We start from the raw sequence: 20,104 nt of genomic DNA on the forward strand, positions 1-20,104 counted from the left end.
ACGCCAGCGGCGGCCGCAGCCCAGCACTGCGCCAGCACGGAAGGACTCGCCAGGCCCGGCGGGGGGCACGGCCCCGAGCGGGGTCCGCTGCGGCTCCCGCCCGCCCCGGCGCCCCCGGCCCGCTCACCTCACCACCTCCTCGCCCACGTCCAGCCCGAAGTCCCCGCGCAGCTGCTGCACGCACCAGGCCAGCAGCGCGCCGGGCGCCGCCATGCTGCGGTGGGGGAGGGGAGCGGGCGGCGCTCCGGCCCCAGCGCTCCGCCCGCCCCGGGAACGCGGCCGCCGCAAGGCCGTTCCGAGCCCGGGCTGCCCGCGGGCGGCTCGCGGACCCCCGCGCTGCGGGCAGCCGAAGCGGCCCTCGTCCCCGCTTCCACGCGAGGCAGGGCTAGGGGCGCCGCAGCAGCCGCGGGCCCAGGCTGGGTGTGGCGCGGGAGGACGGGCGCGGGAGGAAGCGCGGCGGGCTGGGCTCTGCTGCCCGGGCCGGGCTCTGCTGCCCGCGCTGGGCTCTGCTGCCCGGGCCGCGCTCTGCTGCCCGGGCCGGGCTCTGCTGCCCGCGCTGCGCTCTGCTGCCCGCGCTGGGCTCTGCTGCCCGCGCTGCGCTCTGCTGCCCGCGCTGGGCTCTGTTGCCCGCGCTGGGCTCTGCTGCCCGCGCTGCGCTCTGCTGCCCGCGCTGCGCTCTGCTGCCCGCGCTGGGCTCTGCTGCCCGCGCTGGGCTCTGCTGCGCGGGCTGGGCTCTGCTGCGCGGGCTGGGCTCTGCTGCCCGCGCTGGGCTCTGCTGCGCGGGCCGGGCTCTGCTGCGCGGGCCGGGCTCTGCTGCCCGCGCTGCGCTCTGCTGCCCGCGCTGCGCTCTGCTGCCCGGGCCGGGCTCTGCTGCCCGCGCTGCGGGGCCGGGGCTGGGCTGCGGCAGGGCCGCCCCTGCCGGGCCCGCACCCAGCCGGCACGGCAGCGGCGGCGATTCCCGCCGCGCACAGCCCGCAGGCGCCCGCCCTCGGCGGCCTGGGCTGTTCCCGGAGCGCTGCCTGCGCCCTCGTCTGCTCCTCCGCAGCCTGCCCCTGCCTGCAGGGCGCCGCGCACGAAGCCTTTCGGAGCCGCCGGCAGATTCGCTGCCTCCCCGAGCCTCTCCCGGCCGCCACACGCACTGGAGTCACGGTCATGGACCTCTTCGGTCCAGAAGAGCCCTCCCAGCCCACGCACTGCAGCAGCAGCTCACCACCGCCACGGGCACCAAACCATGGCCACACGGAGCTGGAGCACCTCAGCCGTGGGCACTCCACCACCTGCCTGGGCAGCCTGTGCCAACCCCTGCCCACGCTGGCACCGAAGAGATGGTTCCCACTGCAGCACACAAAGGAGGCCATTTCCCCTCGCTCTGCCTGACGCTCGGGAGGCAGCCTGGCGGAGCACGGCAACGGCAGAGCTCCGGCGAGGCCACCCCAGCCCTCCCCTGCTGCCGTCCTTGCACTCGAGGTTCGGGCGCCCCTCTGCAGCCCATGCTGCTCACACGCACACTCAGCAGGCCAAAGCCAAAGGTGCTGTAAGGAAGAACGGAGGTTGGCTCACAGGCAGAGGAGGGAGCGTTTAGGGTGTGGTGGTCATCCCAAAACCACATCCCAAACATATCCTGAGCACACATCTCACACGTGCCAGGCAGCACAGCCTGGAGGGGACAATTACACCTTCACGTGAAGTGAGGCAGCACTAAAAGCCACATAGGGATGAACATCAAGAGCTAGAGGGAGCAACAGCTGTTGGAAAGGACCAGCAGTGCCGAGGTGCTGTGCACACGGCAGTGGCAGCTGTCACTTCTTGGCAGGAACACCTCTGCAGAGGGGACATCTGAGGGCACCAAGCTGGGAGGCTTGGCTGAGACAGCTGCAGGCTGTGCTGCCATCCACAGAGCCCTGGGCAGGCAGAGCTGGGCACAGAGGAACCAGAGGAGGTGCAACAAGTGCAGAGTCCTGCACCTGGGGAGGGAGAATAAACTGCACCAGGACAGGCTGGGAGGTGACTGCTGGAGAGCAGCCCTGTGGAGAGGGAGCTGGGGGTGCTGGGAGAGCATCCATGGCCCAAGAGGCCAATGGGAGCCTGGGGTGTATTAAGCAGAGTGTGTCCAGCAGACCAAGGGAGGCTCTCCTCTGCCACTACTCTGCCCTGCTGAGACCTCATCTTGAGCACTGCCTTCAGTTTTGGGCTCCCCAGTTGAAGAGGGACAGGGAACTTCTGGGGAGGGTCCAGCAGAGGACTGTGAGGATGATGAGGGGACTGGAGCAGTGCCCAGTGAGGAGAGGCTGAGGGCCCTGGGGCTGCTCAGTCTGGAGAAGAGAAGACTGAGAGGGGATTGAATCAATGTCTGTAACTCTCTGAGGGCTGGGGGTCAGGAGGGGGGGGACAGGCTCTGCTCACTGCTCCCTGGGATAGGACAAGCAGCAGTGGATGGAAGCTGCAGCACAGGAGGTTCCAGCCCAACACAAGGGGAACTTCTTGCCTGGAAGGGTCCCAGAGCCCTGGCACAGGCTGCCCAGAGAGGTTGTGGAGTCTCCTTCTGTGGAGCCTTTCCAGGCCCATCAAGATCCATTCCTGTGTGCCCTGAGCTAGATTATGTGGTCCTGCTCTGGCAGGGGGGTTGGACTCAATGATCTCTTTGGTTCCTTTCCAACCCCTAACATCCTGGGTTCCTGTGATCTCCAGCAGCTGCCAGACCCTCAGCTGCCCATGCAGGTCACATCCTGTCCACATGTGAGGCCACAAAGCAACCTCACATCAGGTGATTGTGATGTAATAGGTTGTAACACAACCTCCTGCTGAGGCTGGGGGAGCACAGCTGCCCTCCTTTCATGCTGCTCAGCTGCAGCTGCCTACAGCAAGGCTTCCCTTGCACACCAAACAGAGCTGCAGACACAGCCCAGAGGCAAGAGGCCACAGATGGTCCTGTCCCAGCACTACCAGTGTCTGCACCGCATGCTGAACTGGACTCTTGAGCTGCCTCAGTGTCCCTGCTGGACCTTGCTTCCTGGCAGCCTGGCCCTTGGTCCTCAGGGAGCTGGACCTTGTCCCCAGGAGCTGTGATATCCACTAGCATAGAATCATAGAATCAAGCAGGTTGGAAGAGAGCTCCAAGCTCAGCCAGCCCAACCTAGCACCCAGCCCTGCCCCATGAAGCAGAGCATAGAATCATAGAATCAACCAGGTTGGAAGAGACCTCCAAGCTCATCCAGTCCAACCTAGTACCCAGCCCTAACCAATCAACCAGACCATGGCACTAAGTGCCTCATCCAGTCTTTTCTTGAAGACCCCCAGGGACGGTGCCTCCACCACCTCCCTGGGCAGCCCATTGCGCTCTCCTGGTCCAGCCTGTCAGATATCCAGCACCGCCTGTCCATCCAAGAGCCACCGCAACGCTTGCCCAGACCTGCAGTAGCTTGGATCCAGAAGTAGATCTTGCTGGAAAAGACCACAAACAGAATGTCTTGGCCAGAGCAGTTGTGCCAGACTGTGCCCTGCCAGCTCACACCGAAGCTGCCCCCACGCACACTGCGGCGGGCAGGCTGCGACCGCGGAGGGGACGCTCGAGTGACCTCTCCTTCCTGAGGGCAGCACCGGGGCTGGAAGGCTGAGCAGCCTCGGGGGCGGCCGAGACAGGGGCTGCGGCCGGACAGCCCTGGGTCACCGTCTGTGTCCGGGACGGGGGTCGCTGGGGGTCGCGGGATCATGGGACCCGCGCTGAACGGAGCGGCGGTGGGGGACCGGACCGAGCCCGCTGGGAGCGGCGCTAAGAACGGACCGAGACCTGCTAGGAGCGGGGTGGAGAGGGGACAGAGCCTCGGTGGGAGCGGCACCGAAGGGGGCAGAGCCCGGTGGGAGCGGCACCGAAGGGGGCAGAGCCCGGTGGGAGCGGCACCGAAGGGGGCAGAGCCCGGTGGGAGCGGCACCGAAGGGGGCAGAGCCCGGTGGGAGCGGCACTGAAGGGGGCAGAGCCCGGTGGGAGCGGCGCTGAAGGGGGCAGAGCCCGGTGGGAGCGGCGCTGAAGGGGGCAGAGCCCGGTGGGAGCGGCACTGAAGGGGGCAGAGCCCGGTGGGAGCGGCACTGAAGGGGGCAGAGCCCGGTGGGAGCGGCGCTGAGAGTGGGCAGAGCCCGGTGGGAGCGGCGCGGAGGCCCGGTGCCAGTCTGTCGGGCGTTTGCTGCCGGGCGGCGGCGGCGGCGCGGCCGGGATGGTGCGGACGAAGGCGGACAGCGGCAGGAGCTACCGCAAAGGTGCGGGCCGGGGCGGGGCGGGGCGGGGGGCGGCCGGGGCACAGGACGCGAGGAGGGCTTCCCCGCTCGGCTGACCGCTGTCCTCTCCGCAGTGGTGGTGGCCCGGGCTCCACGGAAGGTGCTGGGCTCTAGCGGCGTCAACGCGGGACCGTCGCCGGCCGCCAAGAGAGGTGAGCGGACCGCGGCCGAGCCGCCCCGGGCCTGCCGCCCGCCCGTGCCCGCGGGGGGCTGACAGCCGCTGTCCCCGCAGGCGCTGCTCCCCGCAACCCGGTGTGCCTCCGGCCCGCACCCGCCTGGCAGAGGGGCATCGGCGAGTTCCTGCAGCGCTCACGGACGGAGAAGCGGGCGCCGTGCGGAGAGCAGGCGGCGGGCCGCGGGCTGCGGGCGGCCGCCAAGCGGTACGTGTTGGGGCCCCGGGGATGGCTCTGGGCAAGTAAGCCGCGTCCTGTGCGCCCCCTGCCCCGTCCTGTGCGCCCCCTGCCCCGTCCTGTGCGCCCCCTGCCCCACCTGTGCGCCCCCTGCCCCGTCCTATGCGCCCTCTGCCCCACCTGTGCGCCCTCTGCCCCGTCCTGTGCGCCCTCTGCCCCGTCCTGTGCGCCCTCTGCCCCGTCCTGTGCGCCCTCTGCCCCGTCCCGTGCGCCCCCTGCCCCGTCCCGTGCGCCCCCTGCCCCGTCCCGTGCGCCCCCTGCCTGGTCCTGTGCGCCCCCTGCCCCACCTGTGCGCCCTCTGCCCCACCTGTGCGCCCCCTGCCCCGTCCCGTGCGCCCCCTGCCTGGTCCTGTGCGCCCCCTGCCCCACCTGTGCGCCCTCTGCCCCGTCCTGTGCGCCCCCTGCCCCACCTGTGCGCCCTCTGCCCCATCCTGTGCGCCCTCTGCCCCACCTGTGCGCCCCCTGCCCCGTCCTGTGCGCCCCCTGCCCCACCTGTGCGCCCCCTGCCCGGTCCTGTGCGCCCCCTGCCCGGTCCTGTGCGCCCCCTGCCCCGTCCCGTGCGCCCCCTGCCTGGTCCTGTGCGCCCCCTGCCCCACCTGTGCGCCCTCTGCCCCGTCTGTGCGCCCCCTGCCCCACCTGTGCGCCCTCTGCCCCATCCTGTGCGCCCCCTGCCCCACCTGTGCGCCCTCTGCCCCATCCTGTGCGCCCCCTGCCCCACCTGTGCGCCCCCTGCCCCGTCCTGTGCGCCCCCTGCCCCACCTGTGCGCCCTCTGCCCCATCCTGTGCGCCCCCTGCCCCACCTGTGCGCCCCCTGCCCCACCTGTGCGCCCCCTGCCCGGTCCTGTGCGCCCCCTGCCTGGTCCTGTGCGCACTCTGCCCCGTCCCGTGCGCCCCCTGCCCCGTCCTGTGCGCCCCCTGCCCGGTCCTGTGCGCCCCCTGCCCCACCTGTGCGCCCCCTGCCCCATCTGTGCGCCCTCTGCCCCATCTGTGCGCCCTCTGCCTCACCTGTGTGCCCCCTGCCCCACCTGTGCGCCCTCTGCCCCGTCTGTGCGCCCTCTGCCCCGTCTGTGTGCCCCCTGCCCCATCTGTGCGCCCTCTGCCTCACCTGTGCGCCCTCTGCCCCGTCTGTGCGCCCCCTGCCCCATCTGTGCGCCCTCTGCCTCACCTGTGTGCCCCCTGCCCCACCTGTGCGCCCTCTGCCCCGTCTGTGCACCCTCTGCCCCATCTGTGCGCCCTCTGCCTCACCTGTGTGCCCCCTGCCCCACCTGTGCGCCCTCTGCCCCGTCTGTGCGCCCTCTGCCTCACCTGTGCGCCCTCTGCCCCGTCCTGTGCACCCTCTGCCCCGTCCTGTGCGCCCTCTGCCCCGTCTGTGCGCCCTCTGCCCCACCTGTGCGCCCCCTGCCCCGTCCTGTGTTCTCTCTGCCCCACCTGTGCGCCCCCTGCCCCGTCTGTGCACCCTCTGCCCCGTCCTGTGCGCCCTCTGCCCCGTCCTGTGCGCCCTCTGCCCCGTCTGTGCACCCTCTGCCCCGTCTGTGCGCCCCCTGCCCCGTCTGTGCGCCCCCTGCCCCGTCCTGTGTGCTCTCTGCCCCACCTGTGCGCCCCCTGCCCCATCCTGTGCGCCCTCTGCCCCGTCTGTGCGCCCTCTGCCCCACCTGTGCGCCCCCTGCCCCGTCCTGTGCGCCCTCTGCCCCGTCCTGTGTGCTCTCTGCCCCGTCCTGTGCGCCCTCTGCCCCGTCTGTGCGCCCTCTGCCCCGTCTGTGCGCCCTCTGCCTCACCTGTGTGCCCTCTGCCCCATCCTGTGCGCCCCCTGCCTGGTCCTGTGCACCCTCTGCCCCGTCCTGTGTGCCCTCTGCCCCGTCCTGTGCGCCCTCTGCCCCACCTGTGTGCCCCCTGCCCCACCTGTGCGCCCCCTGCCCCGTCCTGTGTGCTCTCTGCCCCACCTGTGCGAGCTCTGCCCCGTCCTGTGCGCCCTCTGCCCCACCTGTGCGCCCCCTGCCCCCCCTTTGCGCCCCCTGCCCCGTCCTGTGTGCCCTCTGCCCCACCTGTGCGCCCTCTGCCCCACCTGTGCTCCCTCAGCCCCGTCCTGTGCGCCCTCTGCCCCACCTGTGTGCCCTCTGCCCCACCTGTGCTCCCTCAGCCCCGTCCTGTGCGCCCTCTGCCCCATCTGTGCGCCCTCTGCCCCACCTGTGCGCCCTCTGCCCCGTCTGTGCGCCCCCTGCCCCATCTGTGCGCCCCCTGCCCCGTCTGTGCGCCCTCTGCCTCACCTGTGCGCCCTCTGCCCCGTCCTGTGCGCCCTCTGCCCCACCTGTGCGCCCTCTGCCCCACCTGTGCGCCCTCTGCCCCACCTGTGCTCCCTCAGCCCCGTCCTGTGCGCCCTCTGCCCTGTCTGTGCGCCCTCTGCCTCACCTGTGCGCCCTCTGCCCCGTCCTGTGCGCCCTCTGCCCCACCTGTGCTCCCTCAGCCCCGTCCTGTGCGCCCTCTGCCCCGTCCTGTGCGCCCTCTGCCCCGTCTGTGCGCCCTCTGCCCCACCTGTGCGCCCTCTGCCCCGTCCTGTGCGCCCTCTGCCCCGTCTGTGTGCCCTCTGCCCCACCTGTGCGCCCTCTGCCCCGTCTGTGCGCCCTCTGCCCCGTCTGTGCGCCCTCTGCCCCACCTGTGCGCCCCCTGCCCCACCTGTGCGCCCCCTGCCCCGTCTGTGCGCCCTCTGCCCCACCTGTGCGCCCCCTGCCCCGTCTGTGCGCCCCCTGCCCCACCTGTGCGCCCTCTGCCCCGTCTGTGCGCCCTCTGCCTCACCTGTGCGCCCTCTGCCCCGTCCTGTGCGCCCTCTGCCCCGTCCTGTGCGCCCTCTGCCCCGTCTGTGCGCCCCCTGCCCCACCTGTGCGCCCCCTGCCCCGTCCTGTGTGCTCTCTGCCCCACCTGTGCGAGCTCTGCCCCATCCTGTGCGCCCTCTGCCCCACCTGTGCGCCCCCTGCCCCACCTGTGCGCCCCCTGCCCCGTCCTGTGTGCCCTCTGCCCCACCTGTGCGCCCTCTGCCCCACCTGTGCGCCCTCTGCCCCACCTGTGCTCCCTCAGCCCCGTCCTGTGCGCCCTCTGCCCCGTCTGTGCGCCCTCTGCCCCACCTGTGCGCCCTCTGCCCCGTCTGTGCGCCCCCTGCCCCGTCTGTGCGCCCCCTGCCCCGTCTGTGCGCCCTCTGCCTCACCTGTGCGCCCTCTGCCCCGTCTGTGCACCCTCTGCCCCGTCCTGTGCGCCCTCTGCCCCGTCTGTGTGCCCTCTGCCCCGTCTGTGCGCCCCCTGCCCCACCTGTGCGCCCCCTGCCCCGTCCTGTGTGCTCTCTGCCCCACCTGTGCTCCCCCTGCCCCGTCCTGTGTGCCCTCTGCCCCATCCTGTGCGCCCTCTGCCCCACCTGTGCGCCCTCTGCCCCACCTGTGCTCCCTCAGCCCCGTCCTGTGCGCCCTCTGCCCCGTCTGTGCGCCCTCTGCCCCACCTGTGCGCCCTCTGCCCCGTCTGTGCGCCCTCTGCCCCGTCTGTGCGCCCCCTGCCCCACCTGTGCGCCCCCTGCCCCGTCTGTGCGCCCTCTGCCCCACCTGTGCGCCCCCTGCCCCGTCTGTGCGCCCCCTGCCCCACCTGTGCGCCCTCTGCCCCGTCTGTGCGCCCTCTGCCTCACCTGTGCGCCCTCTGCCCCGTCCTGTGCACCCTCTGCCCCGTCCTGTGCGCCCTCTGCCCCGTCTGTGCGCCCCCTGCCCCACCTGTGCGCCCCCTGCCCAGTCCTGTGTGCTCTCTGCCCCACCTGTGCGCCCCCTGCCCAGTCCTGTGCTCCCTCAGCCACATCTCCCTGCCCTCAGCCCACTCTGTGAAGCCCTGAGGCTTTCTCAGGAGCATCGTTTAAGATGAAGTTCCGAGAAGGGCACCAAAGCTGGGGCAGGGTCCGGAGAGCAGGGCTGGGGGGGAGCAGCTGAGGGAGCTGGGAGGGGTTAGCTTGCAGAAGAGGAGTCTGAGGGCAGAGCTCATTGAGTGAAGGCTACAGTGAGCTGGGGCTGGACTCTTCTTCCAAGGAACAAGTGGTAGGACAAGAGGACATAGCCTCAAGCTGCAACAGGGGAGGTTTAGTTTGACATGAATAGAAACTTCTTCACTCAAAGGGTTCTCAAGCACTGGAAGAGGCTCCCCGAGGAGGTGATTGAATGTCCATCCTTGGAGGTGTTTCCAAGAGGCAGAGCTGTGGTGCTGAGTGGGAGAATGGGTGGGCTGGATGATGTGAAAGGTCTTTTCCGACTGAAACATCACTGTATGACTTTAGGAGTCCAACTTCTCCCCTAGCAAAGCTCAGCCTTGGCAGCAGCACTGCAGGTCCCTGCAGACTGAGATGGGGATGAAGGAGATGCAGAGCTGTGGTGGGTTGAGGCTAAGAAGCAGGGAGGGAGCGAAATGTACCAGAAGCAGCTTGTGTGCACTTGAGGGGTTTTGGAAGCTGGCTGCAGCCCTCGGGATGTGCAGCTTGGGCTTAATCTTCACTTGCTGTAGAAAACAGCATGAGAAAAGCTCTCAGAAGCATGGTAGAGAGCTGAGTCTGGTGCTGGAGCAGCAGCAGCAGCCACGCATGCAGCTGCTGCTCTGTGCTGTGGCTCTGAAGGGTGCACCAGGGCACGGTGTGAGGGGTGACAGCAACCAGCAGCAAGTCCAGCATGGCCAAAGGCTCCCCAGTTAAAACTCATGGAAAAGCCATTTTGGATCCTCCAGTCCAACCATTCTCTAACTCCACCAAGCCTGGGGCTAAGCCATGGCCCTCAGCACCCCAGCTCTGCCTCTTGGAACCCCCTGCAGGAGTGAGCATCCAGCCACTTGCCTGGGAGCCTGTGCCAGTGCTTGGGAACCCTTTGAGTGAAGAAGTTTCTTCTAATGTGCAACCTAAACCTGCCCTGAGGCAACTTGAGGCCATCTCCTCTCACTTGTAGTAGGGAGGAGAACAGACCGAGCCCCCCTGGCTCGAGTCTCCTTCCAGGGGGCCTCCCCCGGGTCCTGCTGACTCGATGATGCTTTTTTTCACAGAGCTTGTCCCCTGCCAGAAGCTCCTGCAGAAGATGGGGACTCAGCTGGAGAGGAGCAGAGCTGACCTGCCCCTGCTGCAGCCACCTGGGGTGTGTTTGGGTACTTCTTCACACGTTGTTATAGCTTTATCCTTCAAGGATGAGTTTGAGACACTGCCAGAAGTTGGTGGTGATATGAAAAGCACTTGTTGAAGCTCAGAGTTCAGTAAAGGCCACTGTTTGTGTTTTTATCTTGGTGTCCTTGAGTGCCTCACTTGACTCCTACCCACTCCTGCTTTTACCTTGTGACTGCCCTGTCTGAGGCTTGCAGGACTGAGCTGGGTCTGCTTGCAGAGAGCAGCTCCTCAGTTCTCCAGCCTGCTGCTGCACTCTGCAGACCCAGCCCTGCTGTGTCCTTGGCCAACCAGAGCCTGGACTGCATCAAGGGCAGTGTGGGCAGCAGGGCAAGGGAGGTGATCCTTCCCCTCTGCTCCACACTGGTGAGACCCCACCTGGAGTACTGCTAGCACCCACCCTTGAAGTATGGCTCAGCACTGAGGAGATCCCACTCAGTCTGCTGCTGTCCAGAGAAGAAAACTTGACCTTCAGCAAGTGTGCAGATGGCACCAATCTGAGTGCTGCTGTTGATGTGCCAGAGGGACAGGATGGCATCCAGCAGCACCTGGACAAGCTGGAGAGGTGGCACAGGTGAACCTCAAGAGAGGCAACAGGAGCAAGTGCAGGGTCCTGCACCTGGGCTGGAACCATCCTCACTGTCAGTGCAGACGGGGAGGAGGGGATGGAAAAGAGCCCTGAGAAGGACCTGGGGGTGCTGGTGGGTGAGAGGACGGAGAGGAGCAGGCAGTGTGAGCCTGCAGCACAGAAGGCCAATGGCAGCCTGGGCTGCATCCAAAGCAGCACTGCCGGCGGAGCCAGAGAGGGGATTCTGCCACTGTGCTCTGGGGAGACCTCCCCTGCAGTGCTGCATCCAGCCCTGGAGCCCTCAGCGCCTGCCCCGAGAGGGACGCAGCGCACAGAGGCGTCGGTACCCAGCGCTGGCAGCAGGGGGCAGCAGAGTGCAGCGGTGGCTGCGGCGCGCCCGGCCCGGGCCTGGGCTGCGGGCACCAGAGAAGGGCTTAGGCTGGGAGGGAGCCCAAAGCTCAGCCAGTTCCAACCCTGCTGTGCCACAGGCAGGGACACTAGGACAGGTCGCTCAAGGCCTCGTCCAGCCTGGTCCTGAACACCCCCTGGGAGGCTGTGGCACACCCAATGTGATCGAAGATCCACAGCCTCCCTGGGCAACCTGTGCCAGTGTCTCACCACCCTCACCGGCAAGAACTTCTTCCCAACATCCAGTTTCAATCTCCCCTCTGCCACTTCAAACCTATTCCTCCTCCTCCTGGCATTACAGCCCTTGTCAATAGTCCCTCCCCAGCCCCCCTTCAGATCCTCCAAGGCCTCCTCGAAGCCTTCTCCTCTCCAGCCTGCTCAGCCCCAACTCTCTCAGCCTGTGCTCAGAGCAGAGCTGCTGCAGCCCTCTCAGCATCTTGGTGGCCTCCTCTGCACTGGCTCCAACACTTCCATGTCCTGCTTGTGCTGGGGGCTCCAGAACTGCACCCAGGACTCCATGGATTCACAGCAGGGCTGGGGCTGCAGGGACAGCCTGGAGAAAAGGAAGTCTTTGCCAGCCCAAACTCCTCCAGGACTCTATGAATCCAGGAGCCTATGGACTGAAACTGGTTCATAGTTTCCTGGTGGTTGGTGTGACCTTGCCAGGCTTACCAGAACAACTGCACCAGCAAAGTCCTCTCTGCTGCCTCCAAGGGAAGGGCAGAGAAGGGCACTAAAGCTGGGGCAGGGTCTGGAGAGCAGGGCTGGGGAGGAGCAGCTGAGGGGGCTGGGGGGGTTGGTGTGGAGAAGAGGAGGCTGAGGGCAGAGCTCATTGCTCTCTGCAGCTCCCTGGGAGGAGGCTGCAGTGAGCTGGGGTTGGGGTCTGCTGCCCAGCCTCAGGTGAGAGAAGGAGAGGAACTGGCCTGGAGCTGTGGCAGGGGAGGGTTGGGTTGGAGAGGAGGAGAAATGTCTTTGTTGCCAGAGTGGTGAGGGCCTGGCAGAGGCTGCCCAGGGAGGTGGTGGAGTGCCCATGGCTGGAGGTGCTGAAGAAACCAGCAGAGTGGCACTTCAGGCCATGGCTTGATGGCCATGGTGGTGTTGGGTAGGAGGTTGAACTGGATGATCTCAGAGGGCTTTTCCAACCTGAATGACTCTAACTGAGCCATTTCACTGCTTACCTCACCAGGGCTCGATCAGGCCCAGTGCTGAAGGGGCTGGGACCTTCCCCTGAGTGGCCTCCCCTTCCAGGAGGTATTTTTCTCCCCATCTGCTACTCGTGGAGCTTCTGTAGATGCTCCAGATTACTTCTCTGACTCCTAAGCTCGAGCAGGTTGTGACCCTGTGAGAATTAAAACTGCCCTGAACAGCCTCAGCTGGGACCTCCACTCACACCTGAAAGGTCACAGAATCACTGAGCTCCAGCATGGTGGGGAAGGAATCCCTGGAGCTCAGCTAGCCCAAGCCCCTGTTAAAGCAGCTGTGCCTAGATCAGGTAGCCCAGGAGTGCATCCAGCTGGCTTTGGAATCCGCAGAGAAGGAGACTGCACAACCTCTCTGGGCAGCCTGTTCCAGGGCTCCATCTGCCTCAGGCTGGGTGAACCTGGAGCTCTCCTGGGGGATGTGGGGTGGACCTGTGCTACAGAATCAGAGAATGGGCTGGGGCCATTCAAAGGGGATCTCCAAAGCTCATCCAGTCCCACCCTGCACTCAGCAGGGACATCCTCCACCAGAGCAGGCTGCCCAGAGCCCTGCTGAGCCTCACCTGGATTATCTCCAGGGATGGGACCACAACCACCTCCCTGGGCAACCTGTTGCAGTGTTCAGCAGCCTCATGGTAAAGAACTTGTTCCTGACATCCAATCTAAACCTGCTCTGCTCTAATCTGAAGCCATTGCCCCTGGTCCTGTCCCTGCAGGCCTTTGTAAACAGCTTCTCTGCATCCTTCTTGTAGCCCACTTCAGGTAGTGCAAGGCTGCTCTGAGGTCTGCCTGGAGCCTTCTCTTCTCCAGGCTGCACACCCCCAGCCCCCCAGCCTGTCCCCATAGCAGAGCTGCTGCAAGACCTTCATGGCCTCCTCTGGACCTGCTCCTGTGCTGAGGGCTCCAGGGCTGGATGCAGCACTGCAGGGGAGGTCTCCCCAGAGCACAGTGGCAGAATCCCCTCTCTGGCTCCGCCGGCAGTGCTGCTTTGGATGCAGCCCAGGCTGCCATTGGCCTTCTGTGCTGCAGGCTCACACTGCCTGCTCCTCTCCATCCTCTCACCCACCAGCACCCCCAGGTCCTTCTCAGGGCTCTTTTCCATCCCCTCCTCCCCATCTGCATTGACAGTGAGGATGGTTCCAGCCCAGGTGCAGGACCCTGCACTTGCTCCTGTTGCCTCTCTTGAGGTTCACCTGTGCCACCTCTCCAGCTTGTCCAGGTGCTGCTGGATGCCATCCTGTCCCTCTGGCACATCAACAGCAGCACTCAGATTGGTGCCATCTGCACACTGCTGATGGTTACAAGTGGGTTCCCTGTAACTTGATAGTTCTTTGCCCCTTGAGCCAACTCTGTCCAACAAGAAAGGAGGCTCCTCTCCTGGGAAAAGCGCTGGTTCCTCCTGATGGGCAGCAATGTCAGGGTGGGAAGAGGGACAAGGATGAGCTGTGGCCTGAGGGGAGAGCAGATGGAGGGACAGGGAGATGGGGGAGCCCGCAGGACATTGGCTGCTGCTGTGGCTGGCTGTGGGTCCTGGTGGTGCTCTTGGGTGCTGCAGAAAGCCTGCAAAAGGAGCACAAGGGAGGGGTCAGGGGGAGGAGACAGCAGGCTTTGGAAACCAGTCCCGAGCAGCTGATTAGGGCAGCTCTTACATCTTAGAGGGCAAAGTTACCTCTGTCCGGGCAAGAGCCTGTGGTGGGATGGACCCCATCCTCCATTCCTCCCTGACTGACATTCTGGAACCATTGTGTCCTCCTCCAGGCTTCTGACAGAGTCCTTCCTCGCTCCTGCTGGAAGCAGCACAGGCAGAACATTTCTGTTGGTTCTAGCTAGGGTGGGCTGCTCTGGCTAGAAGGTTCTCCTCAGGCTGGATCTGCTCCAGCTCGGAGTACCTTTTTGAGCTGGAAGGATCTGCTTTGGCTTGGAGGATCTGCTGCAGCTGGCAGGATCAGCTCTGGCCCTCCCACAGCCGCGGCCAGGCGCGGGGCAGCTGTCTGGCAGAGCAGATGTGAGCAGATGTCCTGCCGCGGGGCTGCAGACGGCAGGGGCAGGGACAGGGCTGTCAGCTGTCGGGCTGCTGCCCTCTTGCCCTGCACAGGGAAATCCAAGGCACAACCTCGGGGACTTTATCCCCCAGATGAGGGGTTTTGTCTCTTTGTCTGACACGGAGGCTTTTCCTCGAAAGTCCAAGCTGTCACCAGCCTCTGCAGCCTTGGGAAGTGTTTTCTGTCCACTTCTCATCCTCTGATCCCTGTTCACTTCTCATCCTCTGTTCAATGTCCACTTCTCATCCCCTGTTCCATGTCCACTTTTCATCCTCTGTTCAATGTCCACTTCTCATCCTCTGTTCCATGTCCACTTCTCATCCTCTGTTCCATGTCCACTTCTCATCCTCTGATCCCTGTTCACTTCTCATCCTCTGTTCAATGTCCACTTCTCATCCCCTGTTCCATGTCCACTTTTCATCCTCTGTTCAATGTCCACTTCTCATCCCCTGTTCCATGTCCACTTCTCATCCTCTGTTCAATGTCCACTTCTCATCCCCTGTTCCATGTCCACTTCTCATCCCCTGTTCCATGTCCACTTTTCATCCTCTATTCAATGTCCACTTCTCATCCCCTGTTGCCTGTCCACTTCTCATCCCCTCTTCCCTGTCCACTTCTCATCCCCTGTTGCCTGTCCACTTCTCATCCACCATTCCATGTCCACTTCTCATCCACCATTCCATGTCCACTTCTCATCCCCTCTTCCCTGTCCACTTCTCATCCCCTGTTCCCTGTCCACTTCTCATCCTCTGTTCCATGTCCACTTCTCATCTCCTGTTCCATGTTCACTTCTCATCCCCTGTTCCCTGTCCACTTCTCATCCTCTGTTCCATGTCCACTTCTCATCCTCTGTTCCCTGTCCACTTCTCATCCTCTGTTCCATGTTGACTTCTCATCCCCTGTTCCCTGTCCACTTTTCATCCTCTATTCCCTGTCCACTGCTCATCCTCTGTTCCCTGTCCACTTCTCATCCTCTGTTCCCTGTCCACTTCTCATCCCCTGCTCCCTGTCCAGTTCTCACTCCCCTGGGCTCCTTCTCAAATCAAAGCTGTGTGCTGCAGACGCTGCAGGTTTGCCTTCAGATGCTGCCTGCTCAGGTGGAGGGAGCTGTAGAGGACAAAGGCTGAGCCCCTTCACCTCTGGTCCTGCTCTGGGCTGAATGCTGACGGCAGAGAGCAAAGGGCAAGGTCCTGCTACCTCCTGGCTCAGCGCGGCTGCTCCTCTGCTCTCGGTCCCCTGCTAGGGAATATCTCCTCTTGCAACTGCTGCTTTTTCTCTGGCAGCGTTTTCCTCTCTGCCCCCCCGCGGCCAGCATCACTCGGGCAGACTCGAGGGCTCCTCTCTGCCGTGTCCTGCGAGGTTCCCTCTGCCCACGCCGCCCGGCGCTTGTGCCTCGCCGTGCCCGCAGCCGGACAGGAGCCTCATTGTGCCTCCCGCTGCTCGGGACAAAGGGGCATTGTGCTGCCCACCGTCTCCAGCCGGCAGCAAGCCGCTCCAGCCCAGCCGGAGATGCTGCGGCAGCCTCCAGAACAAAGGCAGGAGGTTCCCTTTCTGCTTCGAACGAGGCGCTGGGGAATCGCCCCAGCTGCTCACCTGCCTTGCTGGAAGATGAAAAGCTGAATCTCGGCTGCAGGAACCAGCAGTGGAGGGGTCCTGACCCACTTCTGGGGCGGTCAAGAGCTCTCTTCGCCCCGTCTGCCGTTCAACCTCCGCGCCTGGGCAGCCTGCTCCGGGAGGAGGTGTCCCTGCTTTCTGCAGAGGGGCTGGACAAGATGAGCTTTGAGGGTCCCTGTGTGCCATAGATTCCCGGGGGGGATCAGCAGGCTCCTGAGGAACCCCGCGTTTGATGTGGCTCCCCAGGAGAACAGCTGTGGTTGGAACCTGCTGATACACAGCTCTTTAGGGCCGAGCTGATCTGAGTGGAATCTGGTGATAAACAATTGTTTAGTCCTTGGCAGCTCCTGGATAGTTCAGGGCAGAGAAGGGCAGAGGTGGGGTGACAGCTCCGCTCCTGCCTGCCTGAGGGAGCTTATTTTAAGGTGCCAGCACGGCTGGGGCTGCCTCTGAGCAGCCCGGGGGGGCACAGCCTGCTCTGGGAGCTGCGCCAGTCTGTTTGCACCCTTCTCTGCCATGGCACTTAAACAGCAGGAGAGCTGCAGCTGGCAGAAGGGCTTCAGAGCCCAGGCGTGTGTGCCAGGGCAGGCTGGGGAGGCGTTGAGCCATTCTGGTGTTCACAGTGATAATCAACTTCTTCATTCCAACAGGGCCACTGAGGGGCTGGGGCAGGGCCAGAGAAGGGCAATGAAGCTGGGAAAGGGTCTGGAGAACAGAGCTGGGGAGGAGCAGCTGAGGGAGCTGGGGGCCTGGCATGGAGGAGGCCGAGGGCAGAGAACTCTTTGCTCTCTACAGCTCTGAGTGGAGGCTGCAATGAGCTGGGGTTGGGCTCTTCTTCGAGGAACAAGTGAGAGAGGGGTAGGAAATGGCCTGGAGTTGCCCCAGGGGAGGCTTAGGCTGGCCGTGAGGCACTAAGGAGCTGCCAAGGCCCGAAGCAGGCTGGCTGGGGCAGCGGTGGAGTCCCCATCCTCGGAGGGGGTAGGCGCTGTGGAGCTGTGACGCGGGGACATGGTTTGGTGCTGAGCAGTGCTGGGGTAGTAGTTGGACTCCGCGGCCATAAAGGTCTCTTCCAACCAACCCCCTCTGTGTTCTGCGGCTGTGAGGGTCCTGGGGCACTGTCCCGGGCTGCCCGGAGAGGCGTTGGCTGTGTTCACTGGGGCTGGAAGGGGCCTTAAGCGAAGGGCTCCGGTTGCAGATGTCCCTGCCCGCGGCAGAGCGCTTGGGGGAGCTCCGGAGACCCCTCCCAGCTCCCACCGCTCTGTGATTCTCTGGGTGCGAGCTTCCCGCAAGCCGCGAGGGGCTCCGGGAGCCGTTTCCCCCCCGAAAGCCCTTCCCAGGCCCTGTCGCAGAGCGCCGCTGGAGGTGCTGCGGCTCGGGGCCCGGCCGGCTCCGCGGGCGGCCCCGGGGCTCTCTCCGCTCGCTCTCCGCGCCCGCGTCCTGCTCCCCCGGGAGCGTCTGCCCCTGCACTGCGGCGGCAGCTCTGGGCGGCGGGAGCAGCCGGGGCAGCGGCGCGGCGGGGGCTGAGCTGCGGGTGCTGAGCTGCGGCTGAGCCCCGCGGCCCCCCCCCGCTGCGCTCCGCCGCAGTCCGCCGCGGCCCGGCCGCGCCCGGCGCCACTTCCGCCTGGCAACGGACGCGGTCGCTAGGGCGTGGCCGCGCGCCCCCGGAAGTGCTTGCTGGCGGCGCGCGCGCGCTGCTGCCATAGGGCGGCGCCGCCGGGGGCGGGGTCAGGCCGCGAACGCTTCCGGGTTGGGCCCTCCCCGTTGAGAGCGGCGGAGGGAGGAGCCGCGGCGGGGCCCGGGAGAGCGGCGGCGGCCCCGGGGAGGAGAGCAGCGGCGGGGCCCGGGGAGGAGAGCGGCGGCGGGGCCCGGGAGAGCGGCGGCGGCCCCGGGAAGGAGAGCGGCGGCGGGGCCCGGGGGGGAGAGCGGCGGCGGGGCCCGGGAGAGCGGCGGCGGGGCCCGGGAGAGCGGCGGCGGACCCGGGGAGGAGAGCAGCGGCGGGGTCCGGGGAGGAGAGCAGCGGTGGGGCCCGGGGAGAGCAGCGGCGGGCCCGGGGAGAGCAGCGGCGGGCCCGGCCCGGGGAGCCCAGCGCCGCCCCAGCAGCGACGAGCGCTCAGGGTAAGTGGGGTGGCGGCGCCGCCGTCGCTGCGGGATCCGGGCGGCGGCGGGGGCGGATGCTTCGCTCGGCGGCGCGGCCCGGTCGCCTTCCCGGAGCCGCGCCTCCCGCGGCGGTGGAGGAAGAGGAGGCTCCGTAGCGCTTGTCGAGTCAGCCCACCGCCGATGGAGGGGGAGCGGCTGCGGGTTTCCCGACGGGAAAGGCTGCAGTCGGGCGGAGGAGCCGAGCGGGGCCGGGAGACAAACCGGGGAGGGCAGGGGGCGGCGCTGGGGGCCGCGGAGCTTCCCTGAAATGGCCCCAGAGACCCCCGTGCGAGGCCGGCTGGTGGCTGAGCCGGGCTCCGGGAGCGCCTGGTGGCGGGGAGCCGGGCGGTGAGGGCAGCGGCACCCCGCAGCACCTCTCCAGGGGAGGCTTTCCGTGTCCGTCGGGTCGGGCAGCAGTTGGCAGGGTGGCTCCGTGCCGAGGGGTGCAGACTGACAAACGTCTCGGGTGGGACACGGCTCTGGGCTCTGGTCCGTGGTGCTGGTCCGTGGCAGGAGCCGTGGGCGGGACAGGTGCTGAGGGAGGGCCTGCAGGGTTAGGTGGTTTGGGAGCTTGCTCCCGGGCCGAGGGCCTCGGAGCTCCCCGGTGACTCCTCTGGCGACTCTCCCTGTGAAGAAGCTGAGTCTGCCCCCGCGGGTGGGACCGCGGCACAGATCCGTGTGTGCGCTTCGGCACGGGGTGAAGCTTCCGTGCTCGGCGTTCAGCGTCTTGTCCAGGCTGCTGTGGGGTTGTCATCCTCCCGTCCTGGCTCTGCCGCTGCTGCCGCCCCTCTGCAGCCTCTCTCAGCAGTGCCTTGATTCCCGGGCGCTGGAAATCAGCAGCTGGGAAGAGGCTGCCCAGCAGCCAGCACTGCTCCCAGCCCAGAGCCAGCTCTGTGCTGGCTGCAGCCAGAGCAGGGAGAGCAGCAGCACAGGGAGGGGATTCTGCTGCTCTGCTCAGCCCTCACCTGAGCACTGCCTGCGGCTCTGGGGCCCCAGCACAAGAGGGACCTGGAGCTGCTGGAGAGGGACCAGAGGAGGCCATGGAAGTGATCAGAGGCTGGAGAAGCTCTGCTGTGGGGACAGGCTGGGAGAGTTGGGACTGTCCAGCCCGGAGAAGAGAAAGGAGAGCTCAGCCTTGTGGTAGCTGAAGGGCTCCAGGAGAGCTGGGGAGGGATTTTTGTCCAGGGCTGGCAGTGGCAGGCTGAGGGCCAATGGCTTTGATCTGGGAGAGGGAGACTGAGAGTGGAGAGGAGGAAGAAACTGTTGAGAGTGAGGGTGGGGAGAGCCTGGCAGAGGCTGCCCAGGGAGGCTGTGAGTGCCAGGGAGGTGTTGCAGGCCAGGCTGGGTGAGGCCTTGAGCAACCTGGGCTGGAGGGAGGTGTCCCTGCCCCTGGCAGGGGGTTGGAGCTAAATAGGTCCCTTCCAGCCCAGCCCGTTCTGTGGTGCTGTGGCATCCCTCGCTGGTAGAAGTGCCGGGTCCGAGCCTGCAGTCTGCTGGCCATCCCTCCCGGCCCCCGCGGGGTGCTCGCCTCCCTGCCGGCCGTGCCGTGGCTGTGAGCTCAGGCTCGGTGCGTGTCAGGGAGCTCAGGCTCGGTGCGTGTCAGGGAGCTCAGGCTCGGTGCGTGTCAGGGAGCTCAGGCTCGGTGCGTGTCAGGGAGCTCAGGCTCGGTGCGTGTCAGGGAGCTCAGGCTCGGTGCGTGTCAGGGAGCTCAGGCTCGGTGCGTGTCAGGGAGCTCAGGCTCGGTGCGTGTCAGGGAGCTCAGGCTCGGTGCGTGTCAGGGAGCTCAGCGCTGTGCGCAGCCAGCTTGGGCTGCCGCTCCCCGGCGCCTGCCCTCTCCCCTGGTGCCCCGCTGGGAGTTCCCTCCGGAGCCCATCTCCTGCGCAGCCTGGTGGGGCTGTGCCCTGAGGACCAGGCTCTGTCACCCTGCCGGCAGGGGACGGTGGCTGAGCCCAGGAGCCTCAGCTCTGCTCTGCTGGAGAAGCTCTTTGCAAGCCTCCCCTGCTCCTTCACCCAGGGGCACCTTTTTGAGTTCGGAGTTTGGGGAGATCCTCCCTGCCTGCCTGCTGCAGAAGTTCTGCAAGTGCTGCCCGGGGCTGAGACATTTCTGGAGGGAGAACTGGAGCTGCCTCGTGTGGTGGTGCAGGGATGCACAGAGTGCTCCTCGCCCAGCGAAGATGGGCTGGGGCTGGAGCCAGGGCTGAGCTGGAGGTCATGGGCTGGTAGAATGGCTCGGGCTGGTAGAATGGCTCAGGCTGGAAGTGACCTTTCAGCCTCTCTGCTCCAAGCCCCTGCCATGCCCAGGG

General features: G+C 66.1%; 3 protein-coding genes across 6 annotated transcripts in view; 2 read left to right on the plus strand and 1 right to left on the minus strand.

The window, feature by feature from the left end:
- TRIP4 (thyroid hormone receptor interactor 4) overlaps nt 1-260 on the minus strand; it is a 37,613-nt gene extending 37,353 nt beyond the window's left edge. The window contains exon 1 of one of the 2 annotated variants that reach the window (XM_064157147.1): nt 128-260. In XM_064157147.1, coding sequence (XP_064013217.1) covers nt 128-213 — 86 coding nt within the window. In that variant the 5' untranslated portion in view covers nt 214-260. The remainder of the gene's footprint in view (nt 1-127) is intronic. The other variant, XM_064157146.1, reaches the window with a different exon arrangement.
- Nucleotides 261-4,058: 3,798 nt separating this feature from the next.
- On the plus strand, nt 4,059-9,951 carry PCLAF (PCNA clamp associated factor). Its single transcript, XM_064157089.1, has 4 exons — nt 4,059-4,251; nt 4,344-4,421; nt 4,502-4,649; nt 9,723-9,951. The coding sequence occupies exons 1-4, from the start codon at nt 4,209-4,211 to the stop codon at nt 9,784-9,786; spliced, it is 333 nt and encodes a 110-aa protein (XP_064013159.1). The 5' UTR covers nt 4,059-4,208; the 3' UTR covers nt 9,787-9,951.
- A 7,681-nt stretch (nt 9,952-17,632) lies between these two features.
- Nucleotides 17,633-20,104, plus strand: part of CSNK1G1 (casein kinase 1 gamma 1) — a 91,139-nt gene continuing 88,667 nt past the window's right edge. For 2 of the 3 annotated variants that reach the window (XM_064157152.1, XM_064157154.1), the window contains exon 1: nt 17,633-17,780. The gene's annotated coding sequence lies outside the window, so the exon portion shown is untranslated. The remainder of the gene's footprint in view (nt 17,781-20,104) is intronic. The other variant, XM_064157155.1, reaches the window with a different exon arrangement.

The sequence above is a fragment of the Pogoniulus pusillus genome, chromosome 17 (genome assembly GCF_015220805.1).
Source record: "Pogoniulus pusillus isolate bPogPus1 chromosome 17, bPogPus1.pri, whole genome shotgun sequence".
Taxonomy (NCBI): Eukaryota; Metazoa; Chordata; class Aves; order Piciformes; family Lybiidae; genus Pogoniulus; species Pogoniulus pusillus.

Coding starts and splice junctions, on each gene's coding strand:
- PCLAF (XM_064157089.1), top strand. CDS start 4,209: ATGGTGCGGACGAAGGCGGACAGCGGCAGGAGCTACCGCAAAG. Junction 4,422..4,501: donor GTCGCCGGCCGCCAAGAGAG/GTGAGCGGACCG, acceptor CTGTCCCCGCAG/GCGCTGCTCCCCGCAACCCG. Junction 4,650..9,722: donor CTGCGGGCGGCCGCCAAGCG/GTACGTGTTGGG, acceptor TTTTTTTCACAG/AGCTTGTCCCCTGCCAGAAG.